This window comes from Strongylocentrotus purpuratus, unplaced genomic scaffold, assembly GCF_000002235.5.
Source record: "Strongylocentrotus purpuratus isolate Spur 01 unplaced genomic scaffold, Spur_5.0 spur5_scaffold_21, whole genome shotgun sequence".
Taxonomy (NCBI): domain Eukaryota; kingdom Metazoa; phylum Echinodermata; class Echinoidea; order Camarodonta; family Strongylocentrotidae; genus Strongylocentrotus; species Strongylocentrotus purpuratus.
In genome coordinates, this window is record NW_022145607.1 from 39,055,812 (window position 1) to 39,075,250 (window position 19,439).

General features: G+C 36.5%; 1 protein-coding gene across 3 annotated transcripts; it reads right to left on the reverse strand.

Moving 5' to 3' along the window:
• Nucleotides 1-1,756: 1,756 nt before the first annotated feature.
• LOC591196 (UBX domain-containing protein 11) lies at nucleotides 1,757-19,420 on the reverse strand. Of its 3 annotated transcripts, none has more exons than XM_011663705.2 (14): nucleotides 19,401-19,420; nucleotides 15,505-15,631; nucleotides 14,366-14,409; nucleotides 13,277-13,423; nucleotides 12,640-12,734; nucleotides 12,220-12,274; nucleotides 11,241-11,323; nucleotides 9,655-9,793; nucleotides 7,753-7,976; nucleotides 7,200-7,277; nucleotides 5,676-5,883; nucleotides 4,960-5,063; nucleotides 3,828-4,066; nucleotides 1,757-2,950 (listed from the first exon to the last, which is right to left on the reverse strand). In XM_011663705.2, exons 2-14 carry the CDS (start codon nucleotides 15,573-15,575, stop codon nucleotides 2,818-2,820), a joined length of 1,620 nt encoding a protein of 539 aa, XP_011662007.2. In that variant the 5' UTR covers nucleotides 15,576-15,631; nucleotides 19,401-19,420; the 3' UTR covers nucleotides 1,757-2,817. The 3 variants fall into 3 exon arrangements, with proteins under 3 accessions (XP_011662007.2, XP_030850607.1, XP_030850608.1); XM_030994747.1 differs by having other exon boundaries at nucleotides 19,358-19,404; XM_030994748.1 differs by lacking the exon at nucleotides 19,401-19,420 and adding an exon at nucleotides 17,692-17,704.
• Nucleotides 19,421-19,439: the final 19 nt, after the last annotated feature.

The window sequence follows — 19,439 nt, forward strand, 5'->3', positions numbered from 1 at the left end:
ACACATACACTGCACACAGATATGAACGAATAGGACTTTATATACAATAAACATGTGGCATATGAAAGATTGGCCCAAACTTTGCAGTTATTTATTGTCATATTTCACATTCCAGCGCATTTTAATAGTTTCATCCTTTTCAGTAGATTTATTCTTCTGACCTCATCTATAATTATTCAAAGAGCCCAAACATTGTTTGTCATATGATTTATAAAGGAAAAGAAATGTACTGTATATGAAAGGAACATTAAAGTGAACTCTTAGTTCATATCTAAGCTCCAACTAAGATAGCATAATCCACTGATTTATAAATTTTCAACTTCTTTATCTCACTTGTAGCAAGTATCTTAATTCTGTAACTCCATGAATATGATGAAAGTTATAATGAAATAAATGTAATGTTTATTTTAAACATTTTATTTTTTATTTTTTATTTTTTATTTTGTGTGCGGATTGAAATAAATTGGAATGAATTGGTCATATAGAGGTCGTACTCAGTAAATATGAATCACTTGCCAGGCTCACAATGTGTTTATCATCTTTAACACTTTCATCATTCACCAATATATTTCATATTTTCTTGACATGAACTATTTTATATTGATTTGCATCAATAGTGAGGGATGGCATTTATGGAGAATTTATTTTTAGTGTGCATGTGTCCTAATCATGCAGTAATATCTGGAGAGCACTTCCTACAGACAGTATTTCGTTTTAAAGGTATAGACCAGTTTTGGAAACGCCCTCATCTCAAAAAATGAAATGGAAGCTCTTACTACCAATCATGTGAAAGAATATGGTTTGACTAATCCGTGATGAAACAAACTTTGCTGGGAAACTGCCTACTAATTGATATATTTGGTAAATTATTATATCTATCCGGACTGGATAGATATCGCGTAGTCCCATATACATCTTTCTGTGTACAGTGCTTGTAATTTTACCAAGACTGGGCCAAATTTCTTATCATTTTGACGATTCCAGAACCTTGCAGTACACACCAATACTTATATGCTAGATGATCAACCTTTCCTGATCAATTCCACAACGTTTCTTTCACAATGCAATTGCATGACCAGAACTGGTCTATACCTTTAAGCGCTATGTAACTCCAGATTTATTAAATATTGTTTGTTTGTTTGTTTATTTATTTTTATTTCTGCATTTTCAAAATGAAACATAATCATATACATAAAGTAACAAATATTTCTTCATTTTACATGATTATACATTTTTAAGTACATTGAATAAGATGCATACAAACACAAATATAATTTCAATGAAAAAAAAAAGAAGAGAAAGATTAATTTCAGAAAATGCAGGAGACCGCCATCATCATATTATGTGACAACACACCCTCTGCCTGCATAATTTTAGGGCAGGATTTAAAAAAATATCCTGACAGCTAAACAACTACCAGAGACTAGTTAATGAAATAAAGACAAAATACTTGTCCTATTTGAAAGACTTGGAAGATAGGAGGTACTAGATAAGGAGGGAAGACAAGAAGCAATTGGGAAAAAAACCATGACGTTATACAAAGAAGAAAAAAACAACATTTTGACGTACGTCGATAGAATTGGAATTGCAAAGGAGTGTGGATAAATGTTACAATTAATCTCCAAGAAGGGAGAAGATACCATGGTAGAGAGATAGATAGGTCAATGGATGGATGGATGAATAAAGAAATAGATACACAGACAATGAATGGATAGATAAATGTGATATTTGCCATTGAGCCATTCTCTTCCATAGCTGAATTCAGATCCGTTCATGTTCATAAAGAATGTATTGTTTACACATGTATTCATTGTCCAGGTTAAGCAGGAAAAGCTACCAAAATGATGGCACTAGCATTTATCATTTCAATATCCATCTGCACCGATCAAAAACATTAACTACCCAATAGACTGATGATGCAATACAGCTAGGTGCTGTACATTACATGTAGCAGTATTAATTACTCCATGTAATCCATCCACTTTCATTGTCCAATTCAGAACAGACGAGGATCAGAATTTGCAAACGATTTAAAGACATGATGGTTGACGCTTTCTATTCTTGAACTTCACCAAAAATTGGAGAGATTTTAAAAAGTTAATCATGCATTCGCCTTTAGTGCTGAATTCTGAAATTTGTGTTGCTTTAACATGGCAATGTCGGTTTCATTCATTGTCATCTACAAAAGAGATTACAAAAAAACATGATGGTGATTAACACTATTCATTCTTCAATTTCATCAGAATAGTAGCATTTGGTGTTAATCCATTCCCTTCCAGTGTCAATTTTGTCATTGTCAGTTACAAAATGGATGAAGACAAGCAAGATGTGTTTGGTGTTATCTCATCTTCAATTTCATCAGAACAGTAGCATTTGGTGTTAATCCATTCCCTTCCAGTGTCAATTTTGTCATTGTCAGTTACAAAATGGATGAAGACAAGCAAGATGTGTTTGGTGTTATCTCATCTTCAATTTCATCAGAACAGTAGCATTTGGTGTTAATCCATTCCCTTCCAGCGTCAATTTTGTCATTGTCAGTTACAAAATAGATGAAGACAAGCAAGATGAGTTTGGTGTTATCTCATCTTCAATCTCATCAGAACAGTAGCATTTGGTGTTAATCCATTCCCTTCCAGTGTCAATTTTGTCATTGTCAGTTACAAAATGGATGAAGACAAGCATGATGTGTTTGTACGTGTTATCTCATCTTCAATCTCATCAGAACAGTAGCATTTGGTGTTAATCCATTCCCTTCCAGTGTCAATTTTGTCATTGTCAGTTACAAAATGGATGAAGACAAGCAAGATGTGTTTGGTGTTATCTCATCTTTAATTTCATCAGAACAGTAGCATTTGGTGTTAATCCACTTGCTTCCAGAGTTGACTCCAGATCGGTGTATGTCCTATTAGGGAATGTCGTCACCAGAATGTAGTCAGGGGCATGTGGTTTCCTGTAACAACAACAAAATTATGGAGGGAATTTACAGTGCTGGTATAAACTTTTTTATCTAATCTTACTCCGTAATTCAGTAACCAATTGGGTCAAAGCACATACAAATGAACTACACATGCAATATGGCGCTAAAGTCTCATTCAGATATGAAGCAGCCCCCCTAAAAAAATAATTTTGTTATCTCCTAGCTGATGACATAAAGTTGATACACTTCACAATTCTGTATGTTATAGCACAGAGCTCAATGAATTTGTGTAGGACCTTTGTTGTATGCAGTTGCCATTAATTTACACACAAAATAATAATAGCAGGGTTTTTTGGAGGGGAGCTGTTTCTTGCGTCATATCTGAATGAGCCTTTACTCCCCCCCCCCCCCCCCCCCACCCCACCCTATCAAATGACAAAAAATGTGCAAATAATGAAAAATGTAATCCTAATCGGGTGGTTGGCTCCCTTAAACCCACGTTCTGTTACAGCAAGTTAAAATGAAATACACATGCATTGTGAAGCTTACTCTAACAATAGATAACACTCAAACTTTTAAATTACAAAAATCTCCTTCAAGGCCTGTCGACTGTACTAGTTTGGCCAGGGAGATTAGACCTCCCTGCAAGGTCACTGACAGGTGGTTATCTCATCAAATCAGCTCTCAATTAACATAAGAAAAAGGGGATCATGGGGGACCAACAGGCACCGATTAGTTATTTTTTACCCTATAGAGGGCACAAGTAGCTATCAGTAGTGCAGTGGGGCTTTAATACCTTCCTACCTCGAACCCAGTCTTTATTAGCTAAATCATATTCTACATCATACAAGGTCACAATCAAAACATGCTCAATCAAAATGTTATTAATTTGCATATTATGTAAATCTACCTCTGTTTATCAAGATGCATCCTCAGATCTCCTATGGTGTCGGTAAATCTCAACTTCAAGATGTAAGTATGGTCTCCGCTCTCCGATTTAACACGCAGGGTTGTGACATCACTCCGTGGCAATGACCTTGCAGAGACCGGGCGATTGGATTGACCGGTCTTACCAGAGAGGGCTCTCTCTTTGATATCCCGAACTATGGGGGTGTTGACTACCGTGACGGCGTTGGGTATCGTCTCCTCCTGATCATAAAAGGCCATACAACAAAATTGTAATCTAGGGGGTGTTTCACAAAGATCCAAAGTTGAAATTATCTCTATTAGTTGGACTTAAAAATCATGGAAAGCCATTAGCATCTTTAAAAATATTCTTTTAAAGTTATTTTAAATGGCTTAAAATGTTGATTCAAATCATTCATATTTTCTATCAAGGAAATGTCATGTTCTTAATGTAGAATTTATGAAAAGTCTAAAATACTTGAATTTTCGCTTTTGAATATATTTCATTTTAAGGCTACAAATGACTCTCGATAATATTTAAGTCCGGCTTAGAGTCAAGTTCAACTTACCTACAGATAGCTTATGGACAGCCTCATGCATCAACTAATGACACTAAAATGCAGGTACAGATGTGTATTACATATTCTGGAAAATGATTTCTATAGGCAATCATCATCATTTGAATTTGAATTTATTAACAACATATCACAATGTTACAAAATGCAATCAAGTGGGTAACAAAGTAACAACAATTAAACAGTTGATGTTGTATATCATGTCATATCAAACCTGTGAATTAGCCATAACTTAATAATACGTAGAGATCTGGTTGGATTCCTTAAAGATACATAAAAGTGTGGCTAGATTTGAAATTCACAGAGGATGTGATTCAAATAAAGGATATTTTAAACTTAAAAACTTAAAATGTTGTTAAAGGGAGAACCGGCCAAAAGATAGCATGAAAGCTAATTGTCATCCTCATTTTACTCCCCATGGTGATACTCCCTACCTCCACTTCTTCTTGTCTCGAGCATCCTACCCTACTGCTTTCTTTCTCCACCATATCTTTCCATGAAATGTTTGGTCTTCCCTTCCCATAAATAAGCTATTATTGAACAACTTTAAAATAAGCTTACCTTTAGCAAATCAGCCACTAATGACCTGACGTCAATGACCTTTCCACCTGATGACATGGTAGGGTGTAGCTTGCCGAGGAACTGATCTACTGACATGGGGTCCACTACAGAGATGACAGGGAAATTCAATTCAATTCAATATGGTTTATAAAAACATGCAAGTAGTAGTCCAAGTACTTTTTGTTTACAGTGTAAAAAGTGGTCATATAATATGTTCACTAATTTAAAAAAAAAATAATAATAATAATTTTGTTAAGTACAAAGTCATTACAAACAGGTGGTCTTTATAGAGAGTTGGCCACTGAGACAGGTTTGATTGTATTTGCACTATGAACTTCAGGCAAGTAAAGATATTTATAAATAAATATACAGTGAAACGTGAGGCCACCCAAGGGAAAAAGAGAAAGTGACCACTGTAGACAGGTGGCCACTAAGACAGGTTTGATGGTATTTGCAGCATTAATGGAATTATTTCTAAAAAATGATTCTTTAGATCATTATGAATGTAATAGTTTGGCTGCTAAGATATGAAAGAGCATTATCTATATGGAATTCATTCAGCACTTTTGCTGGCCCTTATCAGAAAATATATTGATCATGTTACACAACTTTGAAGAAATTAAAATTCATTGGAGGTACATATACAAATTTATCAGTTAAATACTCTGATCATACAGAACTCAAATTACTGTGAAATAATATTGATTATTACTAACCTGGGGGCTTGGTTGTTTCTCTTAACTTGAGTGGTCCATGCTCCTGACTGACAGGTGGTCCACTGCTTGCCATACTGGTGGCCTTATCCAGGTTAGAGGGTACCAGTCTTGATGGCCCATCATTGCACCCACCAACGGCTAGGCCAGTACCAGGGAAGAACTCCCGGTTACGTTGGTCTTTAAAAGCCACATCTCTCTGATCATCCACCTTGAAAATGAGGAAATAAGAGATTTAAGAATACAAAATATAACCATGCATTTAGTGTACCTTGAGGGCAATGCCCCTAAATGAAGTCCTATGGTTGTGTGATGTATGCTCCGATTTCAACATCCCACATTCACCAATTTTGTTTATCTTCAATCCTGAACCCAACACGACACCTGACCTAGTCCACTGCCTGAACTGCTTCCGTGTCCTTCGTCTGATCCGCTGAGAAAATAACTCATCCTCAAAGCTCAAAATGGAGACAGTCCTTTCATTCACTCATTCACCAGGTAATTTTTGGTGATCGTGCAATTAATAGTAAAGACATCTCGCTCTGTGTGGGATGCGTGAAAGGAAGGAGAACAAAGATGTTTGATGATGATGATGATGATGATGATGACGATGATGGTGGTGGTGGTGATGGCTACGATGATGAGGATGGTGATGATGATGATGATGATGATGATGTTGGTGATGAGGAAGGGGATGATATTGGTGATGATGATGATGATGATGATGGTGATGGTGTTGATGATGATGATGATGATGATGGTGATGAGGAAGGGGATGTTATTGGTGATGATGATGATGGTGGTGATGATGATGATGATGACGATGATGATGATGATGATGATGATGATGATGATGATGGTGGTGATGAGGAAGGGGATGGTATTGGTGATGATGATAGTGATGATGATGATGATGATGGTGGTGATGATGATGATGATGATGGTGGTGATGATGATGATGATGATGATGGTGATGAGGAAGGGGATGATATTGGTGATGATGATAGTGATGATGATGATGATGATGATGATGATGATGATGACGATGATGATGGTGATGGTGTTGATGATGATGTTGATGACGATGTTGATGAGGATGGCGATGATGATAATGAGGATGATGACAATGGTAATGATGATGATGATGATGATTATGAAGTTAAACATCCTTTTACATATTGGTATGCTCCCCAAGGTTATACAGATATTGAGAAAATACATGATGCATGTTCTATTTACCCAGGGTAGCTATATAATTATTATTGCTTTTTTGCAGGCCCTGCACTCATATTGACCCAGCTTTGCTATACGTACCCTTTTAAAACACCTGGGTCAAGAGAGACAAATGTGGGCAAAACATCTTGTCCAAGGATGTAAGCACCATGTATGCAAGGATCAAACCAGGGACCTCTCATACGAGAGTCATGCAAGAGCCTTTTACCAATATATACCACAGTGCTCCAAGTCACTGCAGACACAGATATACAAAGCTTCACTTTGGAACGATACAAAAGAGAAAGGGCTCACCTTGATTGGGACACCATCAGGATATCTAGACTGCAGCTCGGTTGGGAAATAACCTTCTGTAAGATCTTGCATGCATTGCTATGACCAGAAAAAAGAGATAGGCATAATAATCATCAGGTGATCAAAATTGAAAAAAATACCTCTTTCAAGTCAAGGCCCTTGTCGATAGCTTTATTACACAAGTTGGCCAGAAAAAGATTACAACTTCTATTACTGTCACTTGTCTCTGGACTTTTGTTGATTTAAAAAAAAAAAAAAAAAATATGTTGATATTTGGATAGTTCAAATGCACCACAATTAAAAAAAAAAAAACACCAAAATATACAAGTAAAGTTTTATATATTCAAGATCGCCCTTCTTGTAATAATTCATCATCGCTCATCATTTAGTATCTGGAAGCTTTGGAATAGAATGGTATTATGACAGATTATTGTGGTTGATAACAATTAAGGCTTAATGGACGGAATAATGGCATGGTTTCAAACCCAGAGCTTCCCCTGCACTGCTCTATACCACTGAGTCATCATGCTTCCTTTAAAATAGATATTGTTACCTGTGTTTCTGGTTCGTCGTACGAACGGAATGGTCCGTTGAACATGAAGAACCCGTTTGCGTACAGGGTGAGGGGAATGCTATCGACCGTCTTGAAACGTGCTCCACTCACAGTGTGCTGAATCTTCTTCTCTCCTTCTCTAGCAACGATGTTCAGTTCCTGGATGTTCTTCAGCACCAGGTCAAAGTTTGGAATGCAGTTCTCCGATGAGACGAGCGATGACCCTGAGGAGAGAGAGAGAGGCGTAAGAAGGGAGGGACTCTCCAAACAACAAGCATTATTTCAAATGCTATAGGTATACTATCGTAAGACAGTGACTTCAGAGGACACAACTTTACAATTTTTATATCAACCTTTTCATCACCATCTTCTACATCAATATAATTACATGCATCATAATTATCAATGGTATTCATAAATATTGTTTTGATCTTGCATACACATATTTACTATCATTATCACTATGAATATAAACATCACTATCGTCACAATGACAATAATCAACATCACATTATTGCCATCATCAACATCACCATCATATAATCATCATCACCATCGTCGTCATAATTGATATGAGAAAAAAAACATCATCACTATTAGCATTATCCTCCTCATCATTGTCATCATCATCAACAACACCACATCATCATTGGTTTGTTGACAAACTAGGAGTTAGCTGAATTATTTTCCTTTTAGTTCAGAAGACACCGTAGCTTATTTTACATCTACCATAGCGCGTATGGAATTTATGCTAATGCTAATTCAGAGCAACGTGTCAGCAGATGCCATGTTTCTTTCGTTAGGAAAGGACGTTCAGGAGACGAAAGTCTTACTATGTTGTTTTAGTTAGCCAGGAAATGTCGCCACAGAAGTAAGTTTATCTTTAAAACATCATGTTTTTCATTTGTGGTGATTTAAGAATGTGTTTTGGTCAGGTTGTTGAGGTAAAATGTACAGACTACAGTGTATAAATTGCTATGCACAAAACTGTATAATGATAGGGTCTACGTTGTATGAGTTACATTGGAAGTCTTATTGCTTTTAGAAATGACAATTCATAACATACAGACGCGATGTTAAATATCGCTTCATTTATGTAGATATGTTTGATACCATGTATTCAGGTGGTTTAATACATGATTTAAGCTAGGGCTTCTTGTTGGCCATTTAGAGTGATAGTTTAAGTGAGAAAGTTGAGTTAGTAAATACATGAATGAACAAAACAGAGTAAGCTTATAAACTGGAAATGTTTGCTCTATAAATGGAAGTTTGTGAATTATGATGTAAACAAAGGACTAGGGGTTTAATCTTACATTTGATTAACGAGATGTTGTTTTGGTGATGTTAGATTAGTATTCGTATTTAGCTTGGAAGTTTCCTTAGTCTTAGTGAGTTTGTTATAATGAGGTTACACTACACATTTCAAAATGTTAAAGTAGTATTTTGATTGATTTCAGTTTCAGAACAGAGCATAGAAACCGCACTGTCAGAAACTTCTAGATGTGTTTATCTGTTGATTCAATGATAGTAATACTATTAGTATATGTTGAGCTTGAAGTGGATACAGTTAATTTGATGTAGGCATTTAGCTTTATTAACTTAATTGATGTTTGGATATATCAGTCTTCATTTATATGTGCAAAGATTGTACAAATATTTATGATCCTTTTAATTCCTTTTCTTCAGTGATCCAATCATCATCACCTCACCTTCACTATTGCCAACATGAATTGCAAAGTTATCATTCATAGATCACTTTCAAAATAAAATAAATTACAGTATCACTATCATGCAGTCCCATGTATTCATCTGCAGCGCGAGTGTGCATGTATCATGTTCAGTCTAACAGATACCATCAGTACAAGATGGCAGATTGACCCATTAAAGGAGTCTCTTCCATACCTGGCCTCCATACGCCTTGGCTCTTGATAAAAGAATCAGAATCTAACTCCTCATATAGCCCATCCACCTTGGAAGTTCTAGCTTCACCCTCCTCGTGTGTACCACCTACCCACACCATGCCATAATCTGATAAAAAGTCCTGTCAAAAGAGAATCAAACATGTTTAAGTGGCCAGCTCTCTGTCTTGAGGAAAACATTTTTGTTGGAAAAGCCACCTGTCTATCCAGTGTGAGTCAATAAAAAGTTTACACCTAGAAAATTGCTAATTTTTTTAAGAGTCATCTATGAACAGTAAATTATAAGCTCTTATGAAAAAGTGTTTTATCCCAAATCTTTTGGTATCATTTTTGTGTGGTATGTGTTCATGCACTCCTGGATAAACAGGAGGCATTGTTTGCGAGAGTGCAAAACTCGACTTGCGCCAAAGTTGCGTATGTGATGTTTGAATAAACAATTTGGATTTCGGTATTAGCTCGGTCTTTGTTGATCATGCCACACATATCAAATATCGAATATCAAATATATCAACGAACATTTGTGCGCGCGCGTGTGTGTGTGTGTGACTTTGCTTCTGCAAAAAGCATATGCAATGCATTTCATTTGATACATTCAATTCATTCTCTCACTCCACTAATCCCAACATAATACATGCTGTAGGCATCACTTTGGCGCAAGTCGAGTTTTGCACTCTCGCAAATGATTTGGGATAAAACACCCTTTCATAAGATTTATAATAATTTACTATTCATAGATATATTTTTTTAATAATTAGCAATTTTCTAGGTGTAAACTTTTTTTTGACTCACACAGTAGGGGTCACTTTTCTGTTTGAGTTGTGAGGCCTCTGTAGACAGGTTCACTATATCTAAAAGAAATACAGTGAATCCTGTATATAAAGACCACTCACAGGACACATGAAAAGTGGTCTTTACAGGCAGGTGGTCTTTTTACATAGAGATTCCTTGAGTACAATACTGAAGCAGGTTCGACTGCATGCTGCTCTATCTTTATTGACAGTGTAACCTGTCTAGAAAGACCATTCCAGGGAGGCAGACATTTTATACAGAAGGGTTTCTTCCCAGACAAGTTCTAAATGTAATTACCGGTATGTGTTCCTAGAAGGAGACAACATACATGTAGGAGACCCATTACAGAAAGAGAGGTTTCGACTTTATACATGCCTGTATTTCACTGTTTGAGGTCTTGATCTACAGTTTTTTTAAAGGCGTATCCAGATGCTATATACCGGCCTCCAGATTTTCATTCTAGTTACTTTGTAATTAGTATTTACAAAGAAGAAAACAGAATAATGTACGTTCTTATACCGTTAACTTAATAATTACACATAGCTATGGTATTCATCATACATAAATTAACCAAGCCAAATTCATAATTTGCTACAACAGAAAATTAATATTCTAAATATTACTCAAAAAACCTATTGCATTAATATCATTCTTGCTAATTATAAAACAAAATAAGAAAAAGAAAGAGATAAAATATGGATATAGTTCTTGTGTGTCTGCATGCATACAGACCACTGGTATTTGTCAAGGTATGTTTGCTATATACATGAGAAAGCTTACCTCCATATCTTGAATCTGTTCCTGTAAAGATTGACATTTTCTCTCTAATTCTTTGATTCTCCGAGACTCAATATCAGGCTCATCTGTATGATGAATTGTACAAATATATCAGAACATTTAGACAAAGTTTATCTCTCCTGGCCCAGTAAAATCAATCAACTCCAGCTCATGTGTAACATAAAATTGATAAGAAGTTGTACCTGATCATAAAAAACCCAGATACAATGGTGTAGAGAGATACAAGTGAATGCAACTCTTCATATGTTATCAATAACATATGCTAAATTTTCATATCAAATTTGTTTTTCAGCCAATCAAATGCCCCAATTTCAGTAGCTTGTAATAATTATTGTAACTTGTTTTGAAACAAGATTTATGAAACGGGGCCTGGAGAGTCAAATCATGTAGCAGTACAGACATTGTTCAAATCAGCTCAAATTACAGCAGGTAGAATATAGAAATTTGTAGATGACAACAGATTGTATTTTGGATTCATATGGAACAAATTTAAAAAACCTTAAAGCCCCTCTTAAATTGATGGGAACCCCAAAAATTTGATGGCAAAATTTTACTTAAATTGATCATAATGTGATATACAATGTCATTTAAAACATATTTCTGCAAGGATTTTCAAAACAAATGTGTTTGAAGTCAAATATTGATGAAAGAATACAAAATTTAGGTTTCTGCGTACAACAGAAACCCCAATTATGTATTCTTTTATTAATATTTTGCTCCAAGCACAATTTGTTTTGGGGAAATCTTTGCAGAAGCGTCCTCTTTCACATTATGATCCAATTTAACTGACAATTTGCCATCAAATTGTTTGGGGCTCCCAACACTTTAAAGGGGCTTTAAGCACGTATTAGGCAAATAATACAGGATCGAATTTGTATAATGAAGTAATGAAATATACACAGCTCTAGAAGAACAAAATCCTGCATGAAATTTGTTGTATACAGGAAAATGTTTTGCTCACCTTGGTATTTCTTCATCAAGCCAATCTTCTCCTCCAAAATATTAACCTTCTTATCCTAGAAAAAAAGAAAGACCAAAAAAGGAATATACTTCATGATATAGATTATAATCACACTTTAAAAGACGAAATATTACAAGGTGGTTGGATGTTTTTGATGCAGAAGTAATGAACTATTAATGCTAACAATTTTCAGTGTGACGAACTGGAATGTGTTGCCTAGATAGATGCAGTCAAAGAAATAGACATCTATCATATGTACCTGATCCTATTTGAATATTGCTCATAGTTTTACTACAGTATAGCGATATGGAACCCCTTACATTAAGAGCAAAACAAGTTTCGGTTATAGGTGCTTTTTAAAACCACTTGACGTAGACACCTCTACAGCCTGAATGTGGTTTGATTCATGCACTAGCTCACCTTCTCAATGATTTTCTTGGCATAGTATTTAACCTGAAGCTCTAGTTTGGATATTCGTCCCATCATGCTGGACATCAAATCAATATCTGTAGGAGCTACAAATAGGAAAACACAAAACAAATGCTAATACAAATTGCTGAAGAAATACAAATGAATAGCGCAGAACGAATACAGTCCTTCATACCACTATGGTCTAGGAATGGTGAAAATTCTTTATTTTCACCTCTCTTACTGGAGATATGCATTACATTAATGATATAACAGGGGATTAATTGAGATTTCTACAAAATGATGCCATTTGTGCCCAAACATGTCATTCAAATTATAAATTACCAAGGAGTAAACAAGAGAAAATATTCTACTCCTGTTCAGTGCATCTTGCATTCCTCCCAAAGTACATGTATACATGTATGTGTCCTTTTAAAATGAAAGACATATACATGTATGTACAGGTATGCTTTATATGATGCTTCTCTGCACAATTATAGTGCATGCAGCCAGCCTTTGAACTATCTTCTATTGGTGCACTTTAATTCTTTTTAATTCTTTCATTCTCACTTACCGGTATTTGCATAAAGCACACATTGGCAAGTTTGATGAGAACTATTAACAACAACAAATATATCTTCATGCTTACCATTTGTTTTATCCCTGGGGGATATCTTTGGTAGGTGGTTGACCTTTTGACCTGGCATTGACCCTAGGTCACCCCTGTTGCCTGTTGTGGAGAGTCTAGACGAGGTGCGACTCAGGACATCATCAAAATCATCCAATTCTGAAGGAGCTAAACCAAAATGAGTAAAATTCACAAGCTAGAATCAATTTTTGTTAAAAATATGTCTAGGTGTAACAGGGTTTAATTCTGCTAGAGACATATTCAAAATCATCCAACTGAAAGGCGCTACATGGAAAATGAAACTAGTAAAATTCACAAGATAAACTCAATATTGTGGTAAATAAGAATATCCCTACATTTAACATGATTTTTAATATTAAAGGACATCAACAATTTGATCCAACTCAGATAAAGCGATATAGGCCTACAACAAAATGAGTATAATTCATGAATTAGAATCAATATTCCAGTAATTTGATTTGCAATAGATTGTAAAAAAAATAATGTTTAAAAAAAAACTTTCTAAATATGTATTTGGCCTACAGTAATTAGTTCCTATCAATAGCCTGGCTTTAGGACATGTTCTCAAATCTCATCAAATGTACTCTACAGCTAGTGCATTAATTAAGGATCTTAAATCAGGCAATTGCTTGAAAATGTTATTAAAAAATAAATCTCATCCTCTTACATAAATTGTTGTCCCTAAATTATAAATAATTCACGAACAGCCTTGAACATTTGTACTACAGCATTTTCAAAAGCTTAATTATCCTTGTTTGTCTCAAAATTGCTTCATGCATATAGGGACTAGACTATTGTTAAAGCCATACTATACTAGAAGCACTACTGCAAAAATTACTCTAGCACCATCCCAGGTCAGCTGTAGCAGTATGGTCCTGTATGAAACTTGCTGCTAATATCTAGCTGCGCTGTTAGTTATCTTTAATTATTGAGTCCCCTTTCTGCGAAGTGGAATTTAGGTATTGGGTTCTGAGTGTTGGTAAGTTGACCATGAGATGGCGCTGTGCACTACGCTAGAAGGAAATTTCATTGGTTCAGTATACCGCTTTAAATAGAATAATTTACAGGTACAATGATTGTCTAACTTACACAGAAAGTCAGTTGGTTGACTCCTAAATGGTACAGCCCTTTGCCTGCAGGAAAATAGAATGCAAATGAGTATTAGTTCTTCTCTATCGGGAGCAAAGGTGACAAGTCGTAAAATGTTGATACTGTTTCTGTGAAATAGGATACTTAATGTACATTAGACGGGAGGCAAAATTAGATAATATCAAATTACCAACATTTTGGAGTCTTCTCAATTTTTCTTTTTTGTTGGGGGGGGGGGGTTTCACTCATTTGCTTTAAATACCTCAAGTTGAATCAGGTTTTATTGTTTTGGACCCCTTTGAAAAAGACAGCTTATACCTGACAAGGGCAATCCATCCCATGAGTGGAGAATAAATAAATAAAATAAAATAAAATAAATTTTGCATTCCTCAAATTAATCCAGATATTTTGAACACCTGATATGTCATAGCTATTTTAAGTGAAATTCTTCAAGTAGAAATATACACAATAACCTTACAAATAATGTTCAAGGGGAACCATTTCATCATGTCTGTGTGAGTACACACTCTGATTTGTAAATGTACGAGTGTACAGTATACGCTATCATTAATAAATGCCTCAAAAGAGGAAACGGAATAAAGCCATTTTTCAACTTCAACCCGGCCTGGACAAACTACCTAACCATATCACTAAACCTTACATTGTAGCTGAAAATCTCATTTCAACCCAAACCCTAAACATCTATATCATTGATGAAATTAAGCCTGGAGAAACTGTTGGATTACCATGATCTGGCCTATAACTGATAAGGCTCATGTTCTAGATTCCCAATGCTGAGCTAACCCGGTAGTTCAAAATCAGTTTTAAAGGCCCACTGCACTACTGGTAGCTACTTGCACCCTCTATATAACAAACAATGCCTAATCGGTGACCATTGGTCCCCCATGATCCTCTTTTTCTTATGTTAACTGAGAGCTGAGTTGATGAGATAACCACCTGTCCAGTGACCTTGTAGGGTGGTCTAATCCCTCCTGTAAACTATGGCAGATTAACAAAGGAAGTTCAATAGTCTGAGGTCTTATTCTCCATTTATAATTATACATGATTTTAGACTGATTTTGGAGTTGAACTGAATTAGTAGAGAGCAGACCTACATACATGTAGCTAGGAGAACTCACCCTGGAATTTTTTTCACACCAGGCAAGGGTGTCTTCTTGTTTTTTCTGAGACTTGACGATGGATCACTCATTGTTTCCTGGCTACCTCTTGACTTTAGCTAGAAAATTACCTTTTAATAACAGAGATCTAGAAAGGGAAAGGGAAAGAGAGAGATGGAGAGAAAGAGTACAGGAAATATGAGAGATCAGAGTCAGAGAGAAAAACATACAAAGACAGAAATAGATAAAAAAGAGAAAAAAACAAAGACAGAGAAACAAAAAGAGTGAAATAGAGAGAGAGAGAGAATGAGAGACAAAATAAACCAAATAGTTAAAAAGGTAATGGGATATGGAGAGAAATGGAAGACAGTATAACAATGATAAACCAAGATAAATAATTCATTGAAAAGGAGGGAATTAAACAAGCATCCCTTACAATTTTGTCAATTGTACATAGGCGACTGTGATACGGTGCATATAGGACTGAGTTTTTTGTTTTGAAAGATAAAAAGCTAAAATAATCTGATTCGCTAAACGATACCAAAAAAAAGGCAAGACAGAGGAAAATCAGCAGCAGTTTCTTCAGTTTTTGACATGATTTTGAGCTGTGAATGTATTATAACCAATGGGCACAGGCTTAAAAAACCGTTCTTTTTTCAAAGATATTGGTGTAACTTTGCAATGCTGCAAAATACAAGGCTGGCGCAAACGGTATTCTTGTCTATATTTTTTTCTTGTATTTTCCAGAATATGAGAAAATAATTTTAAGTATTCGCGTCAGAAAAGGCCTCGAAAGAAAGATTTTCAAGTGAATTTTGACACCAACCCTTCCATAGCAATGCACGTGCTTGCGCAATTCGAAGCAGGAAACATAATCGATAACCCATGTTTGAGACTCTGTATCCCTGCAACAGATTACCCTATGCTAAAGCTCGTTCACTTCCCAGTGCGGAATTTATCCCTCTCTCTCTGTCACATATCAAAATCAAGCTGATTGGTCTAGAAAATTCGTCAGAAACTTTGAACAAGTAAGAAGATTAATCTTTTCCATGCAATCACATTTGGCGACACTCCAAGCTCATTAGCATAGAGAGTAATGACGTCATATCACGCCATGACTCGCCTTTGCGTGGCTGGGTTGTCAGTTGACGTTCATTTTATTTATTCATGAGACGTACCTGTGCGTGCTGAGCAAAGAAAGACACGCGCAGATCTACTTTAGTGGAATTTCGGCCAGAAATTTGTCCAAATGGTGCGTGTGACGTTTGTGCCCATACTGCCAACAAGCGCACAACGCACTGACTCCGTGCGTCTTTTAAATTCGTTGCCCACGGTCACTTGCTCTACGGAAGGCGCACTTAGCACGTGCGTGCTGCGCATGTGATAAGTGCGTGGTCCGTGCTAACTCGCCACTTCCCCAGTTCAACTGTCCAATGAGCACGCAGAACTCACATGGACCGTACCGAGTAAGCACGTTGCGCGGACTGATTTATGAAGTACATAGTCTATGCGGTGGAATGGGTAGCATCTTAATAATAATAATAATATTGGATTCTTATATAGTGCATGTATCGACCTTGCAAGGTCCTCAAGGCGCTCCAACATTACCCGGCTATGCTAGGCTGCCGATTTCGACGCTCACAGGCAGCAGCAGCTGGGACTTCTGGAGAACATCGGAATGTCGTCCTATATATTCCCCGATATCGGGCGGAAAAACTCACCGAGTTCATCGCACGTGCAAGCACTTACAACGTGCGAGTGAGTAAGGACACTGTACGTGAGCAGCACGTGTAAGTATGTACGTTGTAAGCACGTACACGGAACTTACCACATGCGCAACGTACAATGCACGCAACCGCTCACAGCCAGGTGTGGCGTGCGGGCCACGTACCCCGGTACCCCCTCCCTGCCTTTTGCCACTCCCTCCCTACGTTTTCAGAAAAACATGGCGGGTGTGGCCTCCCCAAAAACTGTACGGACTAAAACATGCAAGGTGGGTTGTGACCAATGCTTTACTAACAGGAAAAAAGGGTAATTTAACCTTTCTGTACTATTTAATACGACTCTTAACTAACCTGAGCTGTAAACAATAATAAGCTTACGATGTGCCACCACGACGTTGCCAATCTCTGGAAACATCTTGTTTCTGTTTGTTTGATTTTCATTTAATTTGGACAATTCCCGTGTTTATTGCACTAAAATAACTACATATAGATCTAGGGGCCGTTTCTCGAAACCGTCATAACTACAAGATCAACGACATCTCGCCACTGTCACGCAACTTGTCAGCTAAGTGTTTCACGAAGCCGTCTTTGCCAAGATGAGCGACAACTTCCGCGACAAGCGAGTTGTCACTGCTCCGAACCTGTCATATCTTTTTAATTGCTGTAAAGCGCCATCACAAGTCAGTTTGTTGCCATTCCATGGGCCGCGAAATGGACGATTAGTTTCACTATCATTTTGAGAAAAATATAGACGAGTTCGGTACGTAATTCTCTGGGATGCGAAATGCAAATGTACAAAAGTGAGAATACAATTATACAGAAACTTTAAAAAGCTGAATATAAACATTAAATCACAAATCATTAAACTATAACATATAAATAAGAGAGGTAAGAATGTTACACACCGTTTTCCATAGTCGATCTATAGTCTTTTCTTAGGATACCGTCATACCTTTGGGGCCTATGTGCATTATTATTCCCTCTCTAATTACTTCTTCCAAATTATATTTTCAATACCAAATCAATTATATAACGAGTATTTATGAGACTCTAGAATAAAAACTGGCTGAGAAAAGACATTTTGCCTAAAATTCCTCGTCACAATAAACAAAAAAGTACGTATTGATAAACTATCATATTACGGTATCCTTCAACTAACTTTTGATTCGACCGTCAAAAAAAAAACACTCACCGGTTTTTCTTCAATTTAAGAATCTTTACAGAAATATGCAAATCGTTTGATGATGTAAATATGATAATGACACTATTTATCATTTATTTCAGGAGAATTTATATGTAAATATTTCTTTTTGAACAATTTTAGCCCCAAAACTTGTTTTGGGTTATTCTTGATAAATCAAATGGATCCTGACAAAGACTATGTTCTTGAGCTGCTAGTATCGCGATATATCGATATCATGTCTGTCATGGCTTTGTGAAACGGTTTATCCGCTTCATGACATCTCCGTAGGTCGCCGACAAAGATATGACTGTCATGGAGTTGGTTTCGAGAAACGCCCCCTGGAGTCTAGACATAGACTAGATCTAGATCTAGACCTAAATTTACCTTCAGTGTGAATGTACCCAGCGCAGGAAACATTTTGTTTCTGTTTGTTTGATTTTCACTTAATTTGGACAATTCCCGTGTTTAATGCACCAAAATTGACACTACATATAAATTTACCTTCAGTGTGAATGTACCCAGCCCAGGAATTGTATGAAATTATGATTGATATAGATCTAGACCTAGACTAGTCTATTTTGGAAAAAAAAGGCCACATCTCGGCCTTAGTTTAGAAAGCCCTTAATTCCATCCGCTTCAGGGGGCTCTGCCCCCTACACCCCGCCCGCTGTCGGCTCGCAAAAGCAAACATACAGGTTGGCACTTCAACTAAAAATCCTTTTTGTTTTGGCACTTCTAATAAACTAGTTGAGAATGAGGTCGACTCTGAGTTTGTTTATGTGTACAGACCACAAAATTTACGGCGTATGGGACTGTAAGTAAAATACAATTGTCTAGACCTACGACGTTGTCGTTGTAAATCTAATAGGCCTACATCACGAAGCAAAATTGGTCCTCTTTATTCTTAACAAACACCCATTAGATTTCCACCTTCAACTAATTCAAATATAAACTTATCTTAACTTACATATGGTCTAGGTCTACAGCCAAATGTATGCTAGAAATCTAACTGGGTATTTTGGCGGCGTCCGCTTCCAAGCAACACAGGC

Coding starts and splice junctions, on each gene's coding strand:
- LOC591196 (XM_011663705.2), bottom strand. CDS start 15,575: ATGAGTGATCCATCGTCAAGTCTCAGAAAAAACAAGAAGACACCCTTG. Junction 13,424..14,365: donor TCAACCAACTGACTTTCTGT/GTAAGTTAGACA, acceptor ATTTTGGTTTAG/CTCCTTCAGAATTGGATGAT. Junction 11,324..12,219: donor CTTGATGAAGAAATACCAAG/GTGAGCAAAACA, acceptor TTCATCATACAG/ATGAGCCTGATATTGAGTCT.